This window comes from Lontra canadensis, unplaced genomic scaffold, assembly GCF_010015895.1.
Source record: "Lontra canadensis isolate GAN:19392208 unplaced genomic scaffold, GSC_riverotter_1.0 scaffold47, whole genome shotgun sequence".
Lineage (NCBI taxonomy): Eukaryota > Metazoa > Chordata > Mammalia > Carnivora > Mustelidae > Lontra > Lontra canadensis.
The window spans coordinates 6186223-6207382 of record NW_022631041.1 but is presented as its reverse complement, the minus strand read 5'-3'; the positions used below and the strand labels follow the sequence as shown (position 1 = coordinate 6207382).

Below are 21160 nucleotides of genomic sequence, written 5' to 3'. Positions count from 1 at the left end.
GAAAAAAAAAACCTTGATTTTTTACCTCAAATTATTCCACAGTATGAATAAATTATAACTTAACTAAAAAGAAAAAAAAAGGAAAACTAACATACAGGATTGGATATGAGAATTTTTTCCCACCATGAGTCAAAGAACATATCTTAGAAATAATTTCTTAGAAAATACACACAGTAAGTTTTTACAATGACTTGATCAAGGACTCCATGTAAGACTTCAGGATATGACATTAGACTTACAGCAGGAAGAGGTTAAGTACACTGAGTTGAAGACCAAGGAGCTCAACGAAGAAATACTTTGCTGCTGAATATTTTACTATGATCCTCTGGTTTAAGGGGACATGATAAGAAATGCACCAAATTTCTCACTCCCCTGACTGCCATGATTTTACCTTTGCTCATCATAAGCGAAACTCTTCAAAATATAAAGCAAAAGAAAAAACGTCCAATACCAAGAATCCATTGCCTTTTTAAAATGTTTAAATGGAAGTGTTTGTAGGTAGAAATAAACTTCAACATTTGACTATTATTAAAAACTCTCCTCTGAAATGCACAGACCATTTTCATTTCAGTTCTAACAGTCTTAAACTGGCCTTCTTTATCCATAAAGCTGTGGGGCTTGTTAAAACTCCAGACGCCCAGACCCCTCCCGGCACGACTGAATCCAAATCCAGAAGAGTGGTTCTGATGTGCAGCCTGAGTTAGCAGTACGGCATGCAGTGAGCCCAAAACCCAACTCGCAGAACAAAAGCATACATATACATCTAGGTAATTACTGAATTAGTGTTAAATAACATGACTCACACATAGCTCACGAAGAACAAAAGAACCAATCCATGAGTATCAACCTCAAAATGCTAACCCCATCCCCAGTATATGTTATGTATATCATATACCAAAATCTTAACTAGGAAGTAGAATGAAAGAAATTCTCAAACATTAAAAGTAAGGAATTAAAAAAAGAATATCTACACAGATAATACTTTTTACACTACAGCAGATGTATTTATTTCAAAGTTGTACCACTTCAGAGATGCAAAGTCCATTTTTCATTGGGCTTCTCTGCTATGTAAATGTCACTAGGTGCTTTTTCTGTTCCTTGAAAAAAAAAAACTTGTTACATAATTAAATGCTAAAATTATTGAACTCAACAGAAATCATAATAACTAAACAGGCAGGCCCCCCCATTAAAAGAAAAATTCATTTGAAAATATTCACCTATGAAATATTATTCTACTGCTTTATACTTTGAGCTCAACAGCTGTGATAGAACCAATTTCTTTTTTAAAGAAACTGAGTTCTCAAAACCAATGTGAGACCATACCAACTCAAGCCTTAATCTTAGCTGCCACAGGAGCACTCACAAAAAAAAAAAAAAAAAAAAAAAAAATTCTTCCTATTAACCAGGCCAGGAGGACAAGCTTCTGATAGAGAAGACCCACCGGATTTAAATAAACTTTAAACAGGTGGTTGTTCAAAGGCCCCAGTGCCTCCTAGAGTTGACACGTGCAAATCCAAGGACAGAGGAAGCAAAAGTGAAAGAGCTAGATCTGGCTTAGATTTCTCAGTCCACAAGCCATCATTTCAAGAGTAAATAGATTTTAAAAACTCATAATGACTCATATTTCAAATACTGACTTGAGTATATTTATTATTAAACAATTGAGGCATACAAAAAAAATTAAAATAGTAATAGAGTCAATACCTCTGCCTACACACACAGCTTAAGGGACAAACAATTTGGCCAATACATCTGAAACCACCTGAGTACCCTTTCACAATTAAATTTTAACTAATATTTACAACTGCTGCAATGAACTCACATGTTCCCTTGTTCCCAGAAAATCATCATATCAGCATCTAGTTCAAACTTCTGGCCTCAAGTAAGGTTCAATAAAATTGAGTTTTCCATTCTGTCCATAGAATTAATGTACTTCCATTGCTTAGAACATTCTCAGCAATTCAGGTTTCCTGATTGGGAATGGATCACCTACAAGCTTCCACAGGCACAGTAACAGGTCATGAGAATTGCATTAATACAGAAAACTTTTCTACGATTGCACTACTTCAGCATAATGAGGCGACAACATGGAGAATATTTTTACACGCATTACAAGAATAGCTGCTCTCCGCTGTCAGAGTTGAATTTCCAAGAGGGTTACCATCCCTCCCCACAAATCCCCAGGGCTCATGGAAAAAAACAAACCTGCTCAAAGAGCTCCCGCCAAAGCACAGGTATTCCAGCCAAGTAAAGCTACAGAGGGGCGGGGGAGAGAACAATTTTTCAAAGTCCTTTAAGCTGTTCAGAAAAATCCCCTCACAGATATTTCTTTAAATTCAAGAGAAAAAAGATCAAGGAATCCCTCAATGCAACATAACCAGCGTCCTCCTAAAGGAAGGCCACTAAAAGATAAACAAATAAGGTGATCTTCCTCATAATTCTTATTAAACTGAGTCTTGTTAAGCAAGTTCCCTTTATTGCAAACAGTGTATTTTCAGGAGACCTGCTATAAATATAACCAGGTATAATATTCCATATTAAATAATTCATTTTATTTTTATTTCACTGGCCTCTCTTTTCTTCCCTCCCCCAGTCCCCCACTGCCACCAACCCTTTCCATCCCAGAGATAACCATCTGGGCATCAGACCAGGGCTTAAACTGTGCCAAATCGCAGTGCATCTGAAATCCACTACATTTTTTTCACCAGCCAGTGAAAAGCCTTGAGCAGCAGTCAGAAGAAAAAAGAAAAGGGAATTTACATCAGAAACAAATTATCAATTTCTCTGCCTTCCACCCAGAAGACTGCCTGTGGTCTGATTATCTCCCCTTTGCTAATTCTTAGAGAAAGTGACAGAGACTGGAGCCAAGAAGACCAGGACAAGCCTGGGAGAAGCAGGCTGTTGTCTCCTACAATTGGCCCTCCCTTGGCAGGGCTATGATGTCAGGAGGCCTAGAGAAACTCTACCTCATGGTCCAGGGCCCCAACCCTGGTGGATATAGGGAAGAGGTAGAGGGATGTATAAGCCAAATTAATACTGTGCAAAATTTGTAAGCAATAGATCAGCACAAACGAAGAATCATCTAGCGGCAATAGAATAAGCTACCTAATAAATTAGGAGACTCAGCAATATGTAAAGGTCAAATGCAGAACTTCAGATCATCTGAGTTCTAATCCCAGCTCCGTCACTTTCTAACTCTGTAGCCTTTCTCACTGACTAAGCATTCATTGCTCATCTACTAGGAGCTAGGCCCTGGGCCTGATGTCAGGGACATACTGGTTCTTGCTCTTGTGGAATTAAATTCTAGTTGGAAGGATATTAGCGCACGTGCGCGTGTGTACACACACACACACACACACACAGAGACATAAGAAGAAAAATGCCAGATAGCAATAAGAACATATAGGGAACTTAAATATAATGATACAGTCAGGAATGCCTCGGAGATCTATTTTCTCAAGTCAGCAGGGAAGACCTCTCAAGTGATGACATTCAAACCTAGATTTAAATTACAAGAAGCAGCCTAACAGATAAAGACAAGGAAAAGAGGGATATGCAAAGGCCCTGGGCCTTTGAAGAAATACAAGGAAGGCCAGTGTGGCAAACTACTTCTATGTGACTCATGTTTGTCATCTGTAAAATCATGGTTGTTAGGATTAAACTCATAGCACTGTATCTGCATGTGGTCTACGCTCAACAAATGTAAACTGCCAGAATTATCATCATCATCACCATAATCAGTGTGATCCCATCACTGGACGTGTCCAAGCAGGGACTGGGTACAGACATGTCACAGGCATGGCCGGCTGTATGGCTTCTAACATTCGTTCAACCATTAGACAACAGGATTAGGCAAGAACAGAAAAGGTGAAAAAAGAAATGATAAAATTGTTACACTCCAGCTTCCTGCCCAAGGCCTTTTAAAGAGGATACTGAATCACACAATAGTGTGTGGGTCACCTCATTCATTCAACAAATGGCCCCTTCCCATCTTTCTCTCTCTCTCTCTCTCTCTCTATATATATATACACACACACACACACACACACACACATATATATATATATATAAAACCTATTGATTCAAATCCCCAAATAGCCAAAATCCTTACCTATAACTAGTTGACACCCTGCCTTTAGCCCTGAGGTTGACCCTCATTAAGGGGTCTATGTGCCAAAAAACAATTACCACAACAGCACTGAGAACAGAAAAGGACGATATAGTCTCCATTACTGGCTTTAAAATGTGTTAGCCATTGTAAGAATGAAATAGCAACAAGGACATTCTTTGACTTTATATGCATCTCAAACTGGTTTATTATTTCATGCTTAAAATGTCCCAAGCAGAAGCTTACACATCACACACACCCCTGCCAATATATTTCACACACACACACACACACACACACACACACAAAACAGAAACAAAAACAAACAAACAAACAAAAAACACCTCTAATTCTTGGTCTACTCTCTCAAAATCATTACTAGTTAAGCTTTCTGAAGCTCACTAATTGAGGCTATCAAACAATGCAGTCTTTGACGACAAACTTGACTTACGTGTCTTTGACTTAGGAACAGAAAGGTCTACTTTTATCCAACCCTTAACCATTAAAGGTCATATCCTTTCGAGTTCTTTTCTAAAATTCACTCAAATCCAAGACAAGGATACTACAACCATAAAGAAGTGTGCAGTTTTTACACTCATGACATTACTTCATCACTTTCCCACTGTCACACATCCATTTAGATGGTGCAAAGGACATGAAAAAATATTTAAACCTCACACAGAGAATAAAACAAATTAATACTGGATAAGGGTAATATAAACAATCCTAATAACTTAAATGCACAAATATTTCTCCTAGGCCAGCTTTTAGACTGTCCAAACTCAAGTTTGGGGAGGAAAGAAAAGAATCTTCATAAACCAAAAGATTAAGTTTGTCGATATACTTTCAACATTAGTTTTTTCCCCACCCAATCTCTACCTCTCCCTGCCATCCAGTCCTCCAAAATGAAGAAACATTGAGGAACAGATTAGAATTCAAGTTTTCTTATAGGAAAATATTCCTTTAAAAAACTGAAAAGGCAACAAATTCAGCATAGAACACATCCAAGGAGGATCTTTATAGGTAGATGATGCCTTTGACAGGATATGAACTAACACTCCCTAGTCACTATGTATATTTTAGAGTACTATAAGACGTGACCACTGTCTACTAGTATTCACCGTAAAAGAATCAAAAAAGTGCCTTCCGGAAAGAGAGATTGGGACTAATAGGTCCATTCAAACCCAAACTTATCTACTGGCTTTTGCAACATAATCCAGTGACAAGAATGTGATTCGTATCTTAGCTATGCAACAGCTAGCTTTTCAATGTGTTTTGAAGTAGATGCCTCCGAAGTAACAGTCATAGCTTTGGTATTAAAACACTCTAAGCTGGGGCGCCTGGGTGGCTCAGTCATCAAGCATCTGCCTTTGGCTCAGGTCATGATCCCAGATCCCTGGGGTTAGAGCCCCTCATAGGGCTCCCTGCTCAGTGTTAGGGTGGGAGGCCTGCTTCTCCCCCTCCCACTCCCCACATCCTTTTTTGAATTATGCATCAGAACTTGTGCTATTTCACAAATACACTGGGAAATCATGACTTAACTAATCCTCAGTACTAGGTTTTTATGGTGTTTCCAATATTTTCTATGATAAAAATGCTGCGATCAACTTCTTGCATATACATGTCTGTGTATTCCCTAGGGGAAAACTCTAAAAATAGAGTAATCGAGCCAAGTGGTATGCATATGGTAAAAACGTGATAATTTCTACCCAAACGTCCCCCAATAATGTACGAGAATTGTCAGTCTCTTTAAATGATAATATTTAATTTAAAGAAGAGTTTCGAAGTTTTTTGTATTCATCATATATACTCAATATTTTTAAACTTATAATGACTTTTTTAAGGCTATGGCTAAAATACATAGTTATAAATATCAAAGGTCTTACTGTAATGGACATTGACTCAGAAAACTGTCTAAGAATATACCACCTCACAATTTATAAAACATGACAAGCATGGATGTGTTGAGTGGTGTCTTTTATTTTCCTCTTGGTTACATTTACATATTTCCAGATATATTCTGTGCTCTTAAGAAGATATTAATAATCCCTTATATCTACCTTGCCCTTTATACTAATGAAACACTTAGTAGGTGCCTCACTAGCGCAGTAGGTAGCGTGTCAGTCTCATATACTACTAGAACACTTAAACAAAAAGAAATTTAGAGGAATAAAACATCCTGAGAGTGAACTTTACCACTGGATATTAAGCTGTACCCCCAAAAGATCCTTAAAGTTATACAATAGTAGCTACATATTTAGAGCCAAGACTGTAATAACCAAAATCTTTACCAGTCAACTGATACCAGTATCACAAAGGGAAAGGTGTGTCTTACATATGTATCTGTTAATTTATAGCTTATTACAGTACATATTTTTGCAATTTCAAATAATTAAGAAATAGGATCCTAACATAATATAAAGATAGTTCACACAGCAAAAACAGGGTTTAGCTTCCTTTTCTGTTTTTACAGTGACACTGGATATAATTTTATACCTCAAAGTAACTCTCAAAGTTACTTAAGTATAGTGTTCACACCCAGGGTGGAGTTCTGTGTAATTTCCAAAGTTCAGAAAGGCCCTGCCTGCCCGAAAATATCTCCCCTTAGAGCCTGTCTCAGAATCGTTCCTTGAAGCTTTTAAAAAATACAGAAATTATTCAACAGGCCTGGACTGGAGCCAGTGCATCTGCATTTTTTTAAAACTCCCCAGTTGATTCATTTGTACAGCCAGAGTCAAAAAGCACTCAGTTATATAAAAGATTGAGGGAGGGAGTGGTATCCTTAGATCCCCAACTGAAATGTTCATATGAAAAGCATCAAGCTGCCCTAGTGGACCCACGCGAAAACTGAACCTTTGGAATACTCCTAAAAAGGTCCCAAAAGGAAAGCAAGGGTGGGGAGCCTGTTGACCCAACCCTGACCACCAAAAACAGACAGGGGTGAGGATATACAGTAAATGAAGCAAAACTCTAGAAGACCCACCTTGCCAGAAACGGCTACTTCATATTTTAAGCACATAATCCCTTCAACTTCATAAAACAGAAAAACAAGAAAAAACGGCTCAGCTGTGTGTCTGTGTGGAAAGGGGTGGTCTCCTCAAGGAAAAGCATTCAACCACAGGTAGGGGTTTCACCAAGCAGTGCCCATCAACATATAGTAAGACCAAAACGGATTGGCAATTAAGACAATACTCAGAGACAGCTCATTACCTTTTACAATGTAATAGTCATTTGTCAGAACCGTGTTTCTCAAAAGAAGTTTGTCTCACAAGTACAAGCCAAAAAGCATGTCTTTTAAGTGATTTATGCATAATAACCCATCATTTTCTTAAGTTTCCGCTACCTACCAGATCTGGACTTAATGATGTCACTGAACTCATTCTGCCCGTCATCAGGCCTGGCCTCGTGTTCTCCATACTTGGCCATCTTTGCTGAGTTTCAGTGTAATCCAAAGAGGGTAGTAAATCCTCTTCTTAAGACTTCCAGTTTTCTATAATGGTCCAGGTCGACATCAATCCCTAAAAAGAAAAGGGAATGTACTGACTTGGGAAAAAATGTATACATACATTTTTATTTAATATAAATAATCATATAGTTATCCATACTAACCATTCATTCAGCAACTATTTATTCAGCATTTTCTATTTGTAAGGCACTGATCTGGGCAATGGGGATATGTCTAAAAAGGAAACCCAGACTCTGCTATGATGAAGTTTCTAGACACTAAGCTGTTAATTATGTAATGAATTACTTCATTATAATACTGATATGTCACAAATGTACACATGAGAAGCATAGAGTCATATGAGCATACAGCAAAGGACTCGGACCTGCCCGGGGCAATTAGAGGTTTTCTTGAAGAAGTGACACTTGAGCCAAGCCTTCAGTGATGAGAAAAATTTAATTAGCAAAAAAAAAAAAAGAGGTGGGAGGAGAAAAATAAGAGCCCTCCATGTCAGGAAGAATCATGGAGGATTCAAGAGGCTGAGCCTGTGTCTTTGGAGAGAAAACACCCAAGAGAGAAATCTGGCAAACTAAGTGAAGTAGGTAGACAGGACTGGCGACAGGGCATTGGAGACCAGGTCAAAGCTCTTCATCTTTCTCTGAAGAGGAAGGGAGATCTAAAAGATGGTTTTAAGCAGGGAAGTAACATGATCAGACCTGCCTTCTGAAGAGATCACTCTGGTTTGTAGGTGGACGAGAATGATGAGTAGGAAGCCATGAAGACAACAGCAGAATATAGCAATTGTTCATTCAAGAACCTAGGCCATGGGCACATGGGTATTTAAAAAAATTTTATTTCAATTCCTCTGTATATTTGAAACTTTTCCATAACAGAATTTTGGGGAAAATTATTCCTAACTTTCACCAAGTGATCAAACTTCATATAACCAATAATGGGGCATCACGTGATACAAAAGGAAATATACCACATCGTCTATGTAGTATCCTCATGAAGCTGATCATGAACAGACAAATCTAGACTGGATGGTCTTTAAACAATCTGGACTGTTTATAATTATCAACATCATGGAAAAAAAACACCTAAGGGAGAGGGAACTTTGTGGGTTAAAGAAGACTAAAGAAACATGACAACCAGTATAATCCTTGACTGAATTTAGACTTTAAAAAATAAATGTTTGGGGGATAATATGAAAAATGTGAACTAAAGCTATATATCAGACAATATTTTTCTATCAATATTAAAGTTCCTTAGTATCGGTTCATAGTTTTGTCATTATGCAAGTATATCTTTCCAAGTATCTTTGATTATAGGAGACACCTGACAAAATATTTACCTCTGAAGTGTGATAATGACTTCAACTTCAGTTCAAACAGGACAGCATATGCCTGTCTATCTATGTATAGATATCTCTCTACCTATATGTACATATACAGGGAGAGAGGGAAAAAGAGAAAGAAAGTAAATGCTGGAAAATGTTAAGTGGGGAGAAAGCATATGGGTGTCCTTTCTAGTATAATATTACAGGCAGGAAATGACTATGGTCTAAACAAGGGTACATGGAATGAAATGGGTAGATATGTGGGATATTGAAATATCAAATACAGAAGGTCAGTAGCAATTGGGGACTGACTGGATAGGAGTTGTCCAGAATACTAAGGTGCAAAATGACTGCCCAGTTTTGGTTTGGGCAACTGTGTGGAGGGTGAGTCATTCACTGAGCTGGGAAACACTGGCAGATAAGCCACTGGTGGAAGGAACCATGAATGTGGTTTGGACTTGCTGAGTTTTAGGTGCCTCTGAGTTATATAAGGGCAGATAACGAAGAAGACAGTTGGATATATAGGACTGATCTCAAAAATGGTGTGGATTCAATAAAAATCTGGATAGTTACACATTATACCCAGTGACACAGATTTTAATCTAGAAGGCACATCATATGAATTCTGCTGAGGACAGCTGTCACTCAATAAAATACTTTTAAAGATTTTATTTTATTTATTTATTTGAGAGAGAGAGAGCACCAGAGCAGAAAGCGGAGGAGAAGGGGAATGGGAGGGACGAGGAAAGAATCTCAAGCAGACTCAGCACTGAGCTCGGGAGCCCGACATGGGGCCCCAGGTGGGCTCAATCTCACAACCCTGAGATCATGACCTGAGCAGAAACCAAGAGTCGATGCTTAATGGACTGAGTCACCCAGGGACCCCAGCAATAAAATAATTTTAATCTTTAGTAATTAGAATCATCTGTAGAATTTAAAGAATTGAGGATTATACTCGGCATAACCACCTTTTCTTTAAGAAGGTCAATAATGAGAGCTCTGCATTGCTCTAACAGTTCCTGGAATATATTGTCTCTATAGCCCAAACACAATCAGAATTCAGTCTTAAGTTCAGCAACTTGATTGTATCCTAACAGCCCCTTAAGTGGACCCCAAATGCCAATTAAATCAATTAATCATTTAGTTGGGAATGTAACTGTCAACACATCCAAATATTAACCTGCAAATAGTGGATAGTAATTCATAGATTACAACATATATCAGAACAAGAGTTTACTGCTAGGATTAGGCAATTCAATTATTTGATTCAAGGACACACCATGTGGTTTTATTATTTAATAATATGCTTCATTTGGCATACTTATGTAATACTTAGTATTTTATGTTTAATTATCTGTAACATTCAAAGAAATACCATATTATTTTATAATATAAGTATATGTAAAAAATAATTATATATTTTTTCCTGACCAGTTGGAAAAAGGGTGTGTTCTAATAATAAAGAAGTCAAAATTACCTTAGAAAAAAATGCTTTAAGTATTTAACAGTTTGAGGCAGAAGAAAACTGGTGGACTACTAAAGATTTAGGAACAATTTTCCTCTCTTAGAGAGAGGACCATGTAGATTAGATCATCAATCTGCCAACGTTTGAGTATAAAATCTTTCTCATTTTTTTTTAAGATTTTATTTATTTATTTGACAGAGATCACAAGTAGGCAGAGGCAGGCAGAGAGAGAGAGAGGGAAGTAGGCTCCCTGCTGAGCAGAGAGCCCAATGTGGGGCTGGATCCCAGGACCCTGAGATCATAACCTGAGCCCAAGGCAGAGGCTTAACCCACTGAGCCACCCAGGCGCCCCTCTTTCTCATTTTTTTATATTGCTCTACTACTGTTAAGACTTTCAGGATTATTATATGACTAAGTTCCTTTTGGGGGGATACCTACCTGTAAAAGATTTGCTGAATTCTTAAGTGCATTTTAATTTATTCAAGAACTTAAAGCTTTGTTCAGACAAATGCATATAAAATTTTATTATGGAAAATGAGGTTGGTCCAACAAAAATTCTCTTTACTGGAAAGCAACTAACTACTCCCTTTAGGAGAAAATCTGACACTCCCCTTCATAACTAGTCTTAGCTAAGGGTCTTCACTTCAACACTTGCCAAAGACCTTCCCCACTCCATAAAAAAGAAAAGTAAACTGTTTACACTAGACTTCATTTACACATGAATATTTATTTTTTTTTATTTTACCACTCTAAGATAATTTCTCAAATTTTCTCTTCTTGATCATCAAAAGCCATTATACGCTACAAAGATACAGCAGAAAGAGGGTTAGAGGACAAGAAAAGAATGGGAAGGAGAGCGAATCAAAGAAGGCCATTTGAGCAGTGAGAGCCACTGACTGTCACCTGTTGCCAGGAATGGGTAGGGGACCGCAGGTAAAGTAGCACACAGAAAAAGATACCTCCTGCTAAACCTCTGCATGCTGCAGCTACTTATAATTGGTTGTCAGGAGACAGAATCAAAGTTTCTTCACCCACAGTGTGCCTTGGTGTGGACCTTCCCAGGGCACATCTATAGAGTGTAAGAGAGACCATCTTCCACACAAAGCTGGGTGAGAAACTGAGAATAGATGAATGGGATATTATTGCCTTAGAAGCTTTAAGCCCTATAAAATAAATTGTCATTTATTGTTACAGATTTACTGTCATTTACTGTTCCAGATCTCTGTTCCCTCGGAATTATGCTTTGCAAAGTTCAGCCAGATCCCTCGATGAAACCAATACACTTAACTCTGCATTCAGCAACTGTTTCTTCAGAACATGTCTGTCTGGCTGTCATATGGAACACAAGCCATCCGGGTGTGGCGATAAACTTGGGGGTGAAAGGGTAGGGGGGTGGCCTTAAAGGTAAAGTTAATGTTTCAATTTTAAAAACAATTTGGCAATTATACAATGTAAGAATACAAGTTCCTTCCACAACGTGTAATTATGATGGAAATGCCGTATAGGTCCTTGCGCTGAAACTATCCATGCATTTAAACTAGAAACCAAAAACCAGGAATGCTGGAGATAGTGGAAAGGGAAGGGAAGGGGCCAAGAATTTGCCACTCTGCATGAAACAGTACAAGAAACCTGCCAGCGCCAAGAACTGCCATTCACTCTCGGAAACGCTCCAAGGGAAGGTTAGTACTTCGGTGATTAATACTGTTTACAGCGGCAATAAATTTTAGGTGAACACCCAAAGGAGAGTTAAAGAGCTGTCTCATTGGTCCCATAAACTCGGGTAGAGGGGGCGGGGAATGACTGTGCGTAAACCGTGGCCCTGGCCGCCCCGTACTCTGGAAGCTGAAACACCCAGGAGCTTCGCATTCTTCCAGCCCTCGCCTGACCCGCAGCACTCCCCGCAGGCCGCTGCCCCACGCCCACCAGCAACAGCCCGGAGGCGCCAACCGCACTTCCTGAGGCCCGTGCAAGTTACAAATGCGTGGATGCGGCTGCTGCCGCGGGTCCTAGAGGCCGCAAGACCCGGCCCCTGCCGGGACGGGAGAATCGAAGCTTATGCAAAGTCGGTGCGTTCCAGCCGGAGCAACCGGTGCACTGGCCCTCCCAAACGCGGCATGAGGAACTGACCCGCGAGGCCCCGGTGACCGAGGTGACGTGGAGGCTGGGAAAGAGGAGACTTGCCCCGGGACAGCCCAAAAAGCGGAGCCGATCGCCCCAAGTTCGACCTGGGACTCTCCAGTTCAATGTAAAACAAAGTGCGGGTCCTCGGGCTCTTGGAGGTCGGCCACGTTTTTTCCTTCCCTTGAAACCCTGGAAGGCTTGGGAATCGGGGGCTTGGGCGGAAAAAAAAAAATCCTCCCTTAACAGCGTGCCTTCTAAAAGTTGCACAGCCTAGAATTCGTGCTTTGTTGGCTGTGTAAGTGGCCTTGGGCAACCAGAGCCTCGGACCCAGGGCCAAAGACCTTTCCCACTCCATTAGCTTACCCGATGTAGCAAGAGATGCCGAGAGTCCGGAAAGCAGAAGAGGCTGCCGTGGGGACTAAGCACCGACTGGCCGCCCCTGTCCCCTCCCTGGAGCCCCACCCTCAGAAGCAGCAACGGCGCGGAGGGCTAACACGTTTCCTGCCAGGAGGGCGCCTGCGAGCCGCTCCTCTGCGGGTCCACCACACCGCCACCCGCTCCTGGCGGACACCTCGGGCCCCGCCCTCCCGGGGCCGGGGTGTGTGTCACAGGCCATCCTAGGAAACCGGCCCCTCTTGGAGATCACAGCGCGAAGCACGCGACCCCCTCACGCAGAGGGGGAGGGGCGCTGGGGGAGCCCGGCGGCGGCACGGCCGGGGTCTGACAAGTTGGGGGCGTTCGCTCCCAGACAGACTACGAGGACCTCCGAGCGCTCTCCACGTTTCTGGCACCTTCTCTCCCGCCGAGCGGAGCTGAACTCAGGTTCCGAGTTAAGTGCACACGAAAGTTGGTGACATCTTAAGACTCAGACTTGAGGAGACCAGGACGCAGGGTGGGAGCCGCGGAAAGTCCATCCTCCCCGCAGCCCACGCCCCACCGCCCCGGGGGCTGCGGTCACATCCCACCGCCCGAGGCGGAGACCTCGCACGGGCTTACCTGCTTCCTGGACCCGCGGGCCCGCGTCGCCTGCGGGCATCCGCCGCGTCCCCAGCGGGCCGAGGGCTCCTCCGGGCGTGTTTGGGTCGGAGTGATCGCGGGGGAGTGTGCGAGCGTGAGTTCTGTGGGGCGACGTGTAAAAAGGAAATGCGAAGAACCAGACAAATCCGAAAGAAAAAAAAATTTTTTTGACACCCGATTGAAACAACGCCCCCGACTTGTGCAATCTTCCTGCTCCGGTAGTTCCGCCAAAAAACAAAAACAAAACAGTCCAAGTGCAAACCTGGAACCGGCGCGCAGGCAACCAAGTTTGCCAAGCACTAGAGAGTTTTCCGTCTGCAGAAGGGACCCAAAAGAAAGGAGGTACCACTCGCCGTGGTGCCCCAATCGGCTTCGGGAGCCAGAGGCTCCTCCTCGGCCTCGGCGGGAGAAAGCCCGCGGCCGGCTGCGGCTGCCCGCTCCCCTCCTCCGAGGAAAGGCGACTCCACAACTTTGTGCGCGAGCCGCTCGCTGCAGCGGCTCCTCCTCCGCCGCCGCACCCCCGCCCCCCTCGGACCGCCGCCGCCGCCGCGGGCCTGCCCCTTTGTTGGAGAGCGGCGCGGGAGGCCGAGGAGGGACGGGGCGCGGGAGCGAGCGGGGGCGCCCTGCCGCCCCTCGGGGAAACGGACTCGCGCCCGGGCACCCCGGGGCTTGCTCTCCCCAGGAGGCGGCCGAGCGGGACCGCTTCCCGGGCCGGTGCCGCCCCTGGCGCTCCCGCTCCCGCTCGGCTCTCGGCCTCGACCCAGCCGCCGCAGGCCCGGCAACTTTGTTCCGGGAGAGCGGCCACCTCTCCGCCCCGGTTCGGCCCCGGCCCAGGCGGACACCGCGGGCTGGGCTCCTGGAACGTGGCGCCCCGCGTCACCTGACCGCGCGCCCAGTCAATCAGCGCCCGACCTGCTCGCCCTCCCCTCCCGCAGCGGCCCGCCGGGCGCTCTACTGGCCCGGGGCAGCGCGCCCCGCGCGGCTCCCGGTGCGTGTGGCGCGCCGGGAGCGAGAATGGGCGCCGCGCACAAACACCATCCCCTTTATTCAGATTGCCCGAAAATGGGAGTCACGCCCCCACCCCAGGCAACCCACGTAGTTCGAGTGATTTTTGCTCCCTAGGTAAATCTCCATTGCCCCCTCCACTCACCCTACCTCCGACTGCTGACGTTGCTGGTTTATAGGTCCTAATTCCCAACAGTGTATTTATTTTAGCTTTCTTAGTGTCGCTTTTAGTGTTAAAAACTTGACATTTCATTTTATATTCGATCATGCCTACAAACAGTGCCTATGCTGGCCTTATTTTTCTATTTTTCCGATATACACACATACAAACATGGAGAATAACATTTCATTCCTCAAGCGTTCCTCTGATTCTCTCACCAGATCATCACACCTGGGGATGGGGGGACAGCAACCTAAGTTCCTAGTTCTTGAAAAACAGAAAAGATGATTGATAAGCGAGCAGCTGTGGCTTACTGCTGGCTTAATATCTGAAAGTTAATTTAGGATTTAGCAAAGATAAATCGCTTGGGGATTTAAATGCCTTTTTTTTTTTTCCGGAAAGAATTCACTAATTTTTTATTAATTACAAAGTAAACGTTTCCCCAGTCCCTAAATGCTGTTAGGGACAGGGAATTTTCTTCATATAACCCCACAATACGTCCAGATGATTAACGTGAAATGGACATAATTTATTCATTCACTTTCATTGGCTGATTCATTTAGCAAATGCCAATTTATGGCCTGCCAGTTCCATACGCCCTGAGAATAATGCAAAGAAAAATCTCATAGAGATCTTGCCTTAAAGAATGTCAAATCTAGCAAGTTAGACAAGGCCTGTAAACAAGCAAGGATAGACAAGATCAGTGATAAGTGTCATTTAAAAAAAAAAAAGACGGATCAAGTGCTACTTGAGTCTTGTATCAAGGGAGACTGAGGTTTAACTGGTAATCCTACAGACCCTTAAAGCTGTTCATCAGACACTGTATCCTCTTGGTTGAGTTGATGAAAAGTCAGATTCCTCCTTTCAAATAAAACCACATTGAAGCATTTAAGGATTTCCTTGCTTGAAAGGATATATAAGTGAAGAGCACTTTGCAAATCGCAAAGTGCTGGACAAATGTTACTTTATTTAATTCAAAGTTTTTGAAAAACACAGTTGCTAGGGGACCTAGAATTTTCTAACTCTGAGGGGATGTTTAGTTAAGCCTTCCCAAAGGCCATAAGGAAAGAGTCATAAGAATACAATTGCCATCTGACTCCACCCACACCCTCCGCTTCAGTGGCTACTGGTGCATTATGTGGAAGGTGTGCCCTGTTTCTAGCCCTTCTCCCCACATGCAGACTGATACTCTCTGTCGACCAAGGGCAGAGACCAAACAAAGAACTTCCTGTTATTGGGATGACCAGGAGATCCCAAGCTGGTCCTACTCCCTGTTTCCTTTGCAAGTGAAGAAAACACATTTAGTGGAAGATTTTAACCACAGACGTCTTCGTTCCCGTACAGCAGACATTGTGGTTTGCCTTCCCAGACTGAGAATCAAGTTGTATGAAAAGTGGAAACACCTGCAACCAACATTCCAGCTGGGGTCCATGCACCAGGGACATTGTAATGTACTCAGTGGGTTTTGTCTCCCCACCCCAAAGAGCAATGTAAAGCATTTAGAGAAAGTGATAGGAAGGTGGCTCAGGGTCTATCATTAACTTAAATTCTGAATTGTCCCACAGTCACCAAGGAGTAATAAATCAAGAAAACTGATGTCCCTGGGACAAAGCCCTCCATACCAGAGAAAATAATCATGAGTAGTATATATATTCAGATATAGAAATATGGGACACCTGGGAGGTTCCGTTGGTTAAGCATCTGCCTTCTGCTCAGGTCATGACTGCAGGGTCCTGAGATCAAGTCCCACATCGGGCTCCTTGCTCAGCAGGGAACCTGCTTTTCCCTCTCCCTCTGCCCCTGCTCATGTGCATACTCTCTCTCTCTCTCTCTCTCTGTCAAATAAATAAAATCTTTATTAAAAAAAGAAATATATGCATATGTGTGTATATATAATAGACATGATTCTACCTAGATATTGTTCATATGTAGGGAACTGCATTCTAATGTAACAGTGGTAGAGAAAACTTTCTTACTAAACTTCACATATAATGAATATAGTGTGTACAGCAGGAGTATATAAATGTAGTTTCTCTTTAAGCAACAGAAACATAGGGGAATACATAATGTCTAAAAAAATAAGGAACTCCTTTATGGAAGGAGTGGAAGCATTCAAGAGAGGGACAAAGTTTTAGGGGATTCATCTTTTCTTATCTTTTCCAGGTCAAAAAAATGGCTTATATAGAATAGATACCAGAATATTTGCTAAATATTGTTGCTGAATTCTTCAGTGAAATATCTAGCATTTATTGTGCAAGTTGAAAAGAGGTATACATAAAATAAAACTCTTTGTGATAAAATTAAGGAAGCTAATGATAATACTGCACGAAACTTTTAGAGAATAATTAGAATGCAGGCAGAGTTTCTCACAATTTAGTGAACTTAAGAATCACTAAGGAAAATATTTTAAATTCAGATTGTCTACTAATTCCCAGAAATCCTGGTTTGCTAGGTCTGGTGAGGCCCAGGAAGCTGCAGTTTAACAAACAGTTCTTGAAGTTAGATCAGGATGGTTGGGGAATCTTAGAGCCACTCTTCCCTAAGAAGCTGGCATCAAATTGGCCACTTTGGTTGATTGGAGGAGGCAAGAAATTGCCCTACAAGAAAAACATTGACTACTGGATCGATCATAATTTCAAAATGCTCACAATTAGCCTTATGTCTTTGAATTCAAGTGTTTTGTTCAGTTGAGGCTCACCCTTGAGGTCGCCAAGTGTCATTAACACTTCGGGAGCATTCTGGGCGATTCAACCTGCCCTAGGGTAAGAGCCTGGCTCGTTCTCACCAAATGCTCTGCAGAAGTCTGCAGGCGGTAGGGCAGGGAGGAGAGGACTGTTGAAGGTAGGAGAGTTGAAATGCAGGATCCAAAGTCGCTATGGACAAAACAGAAAGACTAAAAGGTTGAGGAGAAAAGAGCAACTAGTAGAACAAAAAGAATAAAGGAGTCCTGAAAAGAGAAGGAAGAGGCCAGGAGAGAGTGCAGGGGCACCCCCAGACCTACCTCTTCACAGTGTGCTGCCCTGAGAACCAAAAGCCTCTGACTAAAAGGAGTGTCCTGTGTTGTGGTTGTCAGGCTTGTTACCCTTAGTTGGTTTCATGCACTTTGTATAATTCTGTGATGTTGGTACTGGAAGGGATGTTACAGTTTCTCCCTCAACCCTCTAACTGTGTGGCTAAAGAAACAAATGACAAAGATGCAAAACAAGCTAGGGAGTGCATTGAGATAAAATAAAAATCTATTGGGGGAAAATGTCCAAATCACTAAGAAGTAAAGAGAGCATCACTAGGTTAAGTTCATTGTTAACTTGCAGAAGGAACAGGAGGAGGAGAGCAGAAGACAGAGTTGCTGAAAGCGAATAAGGCTGGATTTAAGTTGCCTGAGTGCTAGTTATTAAATTGACAGTTATTAGCTGTATGAGCTTGTGGAACTTGCTTAACCTTTAGCTTCCTGTCTACAAAATAGAAAGAATACCTCTCTCAAATGTTTTTGAGAATGAATGAGTTACTTGATAGGAAGCATTTATCACAGTACCTGGGGTGTGTGTGTGTGTGTGTTTGTTTGTTTGTTTGTTTTACTATTATGTTCCTTCCTCCTTTTTTTTTTTTTAACTCAAGATGATTTGCTGCCATTTTGTGATCATCTTCATTTATTGTTTTATTGAAGACCTTTCTGGAACTCCCATGTCTGCTGAAGGGCTGGGTGTGCCAATGGAAATAAGCCACAGTGGTTGTCTTCCAAAAGCTACTATCTAGTGAAAGAGACCAACATATAACTAGACAATTAAAAGTTCTTATGGGTACATCAGTACAGCCAAGATGTAACATGACCTAGAAGAGGGACGTGTAACCCAATAGGAGAAGGACAGAGATGGGGGTATCAAGAAGTGACACCTGAGTCAAGCCTTAACAGATGAATAGGAATCCTAAAGGACATCTGTTGTCCTGCCTCTGCCCAGCATCTTTCCCTTCTTTGTAAAGGAACATTACCCCTTCCTTTGGGTAATTGCTCCTCCCCTGCTCCAATCAGATTTTGTGGGGCTGTCAATCTCCTCTCCACCTAGCCTTGGGGTAGGCTCATGACTCAAGAACAGTCAACCATAGGCCTCAACCCCATGCATAGTGATTGATTCAAGAGGGACAAAGGGAGATCTATCCTACACCCATATGTGTCCTTCCAGAGGAATTTCCAGAATAACACTGGAAGGGAAAATTCTCTTTTTTCTCTTTGGAATCAGTACACTGGAGTAACATAAAATTGAGACTATCCCACAGTCCCTCCAGGCCCCTTTCCTGCCCCAGCTACTATCTGGAGTTCTACACCTGCAAAAGGAGAAAATGAAACCATCGAACAAGGAGCTAAAAAAAATACAAAGAAAGTCTCAAGGATGCAGGGATCCCTGGTTTCCAGACACAGGGGCAATTCCCTCTTTTTAACCCCCTTTTTTAATGAGTGTTAGCTTGTGTTGGAATTCTGTCACTTGCAACTGCCCAAGCCCAATCTAAGGTAAAAAGTAACCAGGAGAAGAGGAGACCCAGATGAAGGCTTGAGGATAAGAAAGAACATAGGATTTGTATGTGTGGGGCTTAGTTTCAGAAGGAACATTTTCCGCCCCCCACCCAACCACCCCTAATTCTGTAGAGACAATACTAGACATGCTAACCCAAATTCATCCACTGCCTTAACCTGATAAGGTAGGGATCACCATTGAGATTTCCAAGCCATTTGCATATATTTCAACTGCCTAGATTGTGCCCCATACTGGAGCTAAAACGTGTCCTAAATCATAACCTGTTTGACAAGAGCCCTAACCCTTAGCCAAGTTTGCCAGCTGTCTGCCCAGGGCCAGGCTTCAGGCTCCAGGATGTACCCTCATGTCCACTTACAGATAGATACAGCCCTCTAGCATTGAGAATCCAACCTCCGTTGAGCTCCTCCTGTTCCAGTACAACTCTGCAGAGAGGAAGGCTTGATTAGGGGAGGTCAATGCTCCTGATGCCTCTCTGGAGGCCAAAGATTCCATTATCCAGTTGGCTGATTTGAAAGGGACCAGCTTTACAGCCCGGACTATCTCCACAGTCCCCCTTCCCTGAACTCCTCCCTCTGGGTAATGGCCCTTCTGTATTGTGGTGAGATGCCCTGCATGACTTAAACCTGAGCCTAATCAAGTGATGAAATTAACCAAGTGGCCCTCCATTCTTTATATTTAGAAAACACTCTGTTTTCAAGTGGATACCAAATTCTTCGGGGTTCTTACCGTGGTTTAAAAAGACATACTGCCAAATAGTTTCACCATCCTATGTTACGCATGCCTGGAGGGCAGTGACCTTCTTCCCCCAAAGAGCTAGCAGGGGCCCCAGATGCACTGGTCAGTGCCTCCTTCATGATTATTGGGCATTTTTGGTCACGTGGCCACAAGGAAGAGCCCAAAGATCCAATCACAATAACAGGGTATAATATTTGGGCAGTTTATTGGTATTATGCAGAAAATTTTAACCATGGAATGTTTTAATAAATACAACTGTTTTGTTTTACAGAGCTAAGGCAAACTGCTTTTTGGCATAGTTATAATCACCACAGATCTCAAACTAGTGGCTGCCACTAAAATGAAATCATGTCACTGGATGAAATGTACCCTTCTTCCAATACACATCTTCATTCATGTAGAAAGAAGAAAAAAAGCATGGAAAAAAAAAAAAAGCATGTCTGAGTGGCTCAATCGATTAAGCATCTGCCTTTGGCTCAGGTCATGATCCCAGGGTCCTGGGATTGAGCCCACATCCTGCATCAGGCTTCCTGCTTCTCCCTCTCCCTCTGCCCATACCCACTCCCCAACCTTGGGCTTGTACTCGCGCTCTCTCTCAAATAAATAAATAAAATCTTAAAAAAAAAAAAAAAAGAACAGTTGATAGGATCATAGATTTTTATAAAATATTATCAGAAACAACATAAACCTCATGTCACTGTGTTTGTATAAAAGCTAAATACTTCAAACTCTATGTAGTCAAAAAGTCAACTGCAGTGACTTTCACTTAAAGATGGAGATTGAAAATATCATCTAATACTCCTTCCAAAACCCGACTGAAACTACAACAAAGAGGCTTATTTAAAGACGTTCCCACAAATTGAAGATGGCAATGACAGCAATGCTTTGAAGGATGTACATGCATGGTCAAGTGGAAATTGACTTGCAGGCCTCAAAAAGGCTTCATTCTAAGCAGCAGTGGCACTGAGGATGAATCTAGTTTCCCCTGAAACCTCAGCCTGAGACCCAGGAAACAGCAGCCTGAAGCCCAGGAACTGAGAGAGGAGGGTGACAGGGAGAAGATAAAAGGGATTTGTTATAAGAAGTAGTAGTTAGATCTCTTAAGTCATTGGCCTTCTTTACACAGCTGAACAACTTTCAGAGAAACCACAGAATCTCTGGACTGGGAAACCAAGTCAAGAGCAGGGGAGCTGTGCCCAGAACCAGGGGGATTGAGTATGCATATTCAAAGCTGAC

The 21160-nt window shown here is 42.5% G+C and overlaps 1 protein-coding gene across 2 annotated transcripts in view; it reads right to left on the bottom strand.

The window, feature by feature from the left end:
• Positions 1-13583, bottom strand: part of UTRN (utrophin) — a 489639-nt gene extending 476056 nt beyond the window's left edge. Inside the window, exons 1-2 of one of the 2 annotated variants that reach the window (XM_032873101.1) lie at positions 13475-13583; positions 7456-7626 (exon numbers count right to left, since the gene is read on the bottom strand). In XM_032873101.1, coding sequence (XP_032728992.1) covers positions 7456-7534 — 79 coding nt within the window. In that variant the 5' untranslated portion in view covers positions 7535-7626; positions 13475-13583. Of the gene's footprint in view, positions 1-7455; positions 7627-12841; positions 12934-13474 lie in introns of those variants that run through there. The other variant, XM_032873103.1, reaches the window with a different exon arrangement.
• Positions 13584-21160: the final 7577 nt, after the last annotated feature.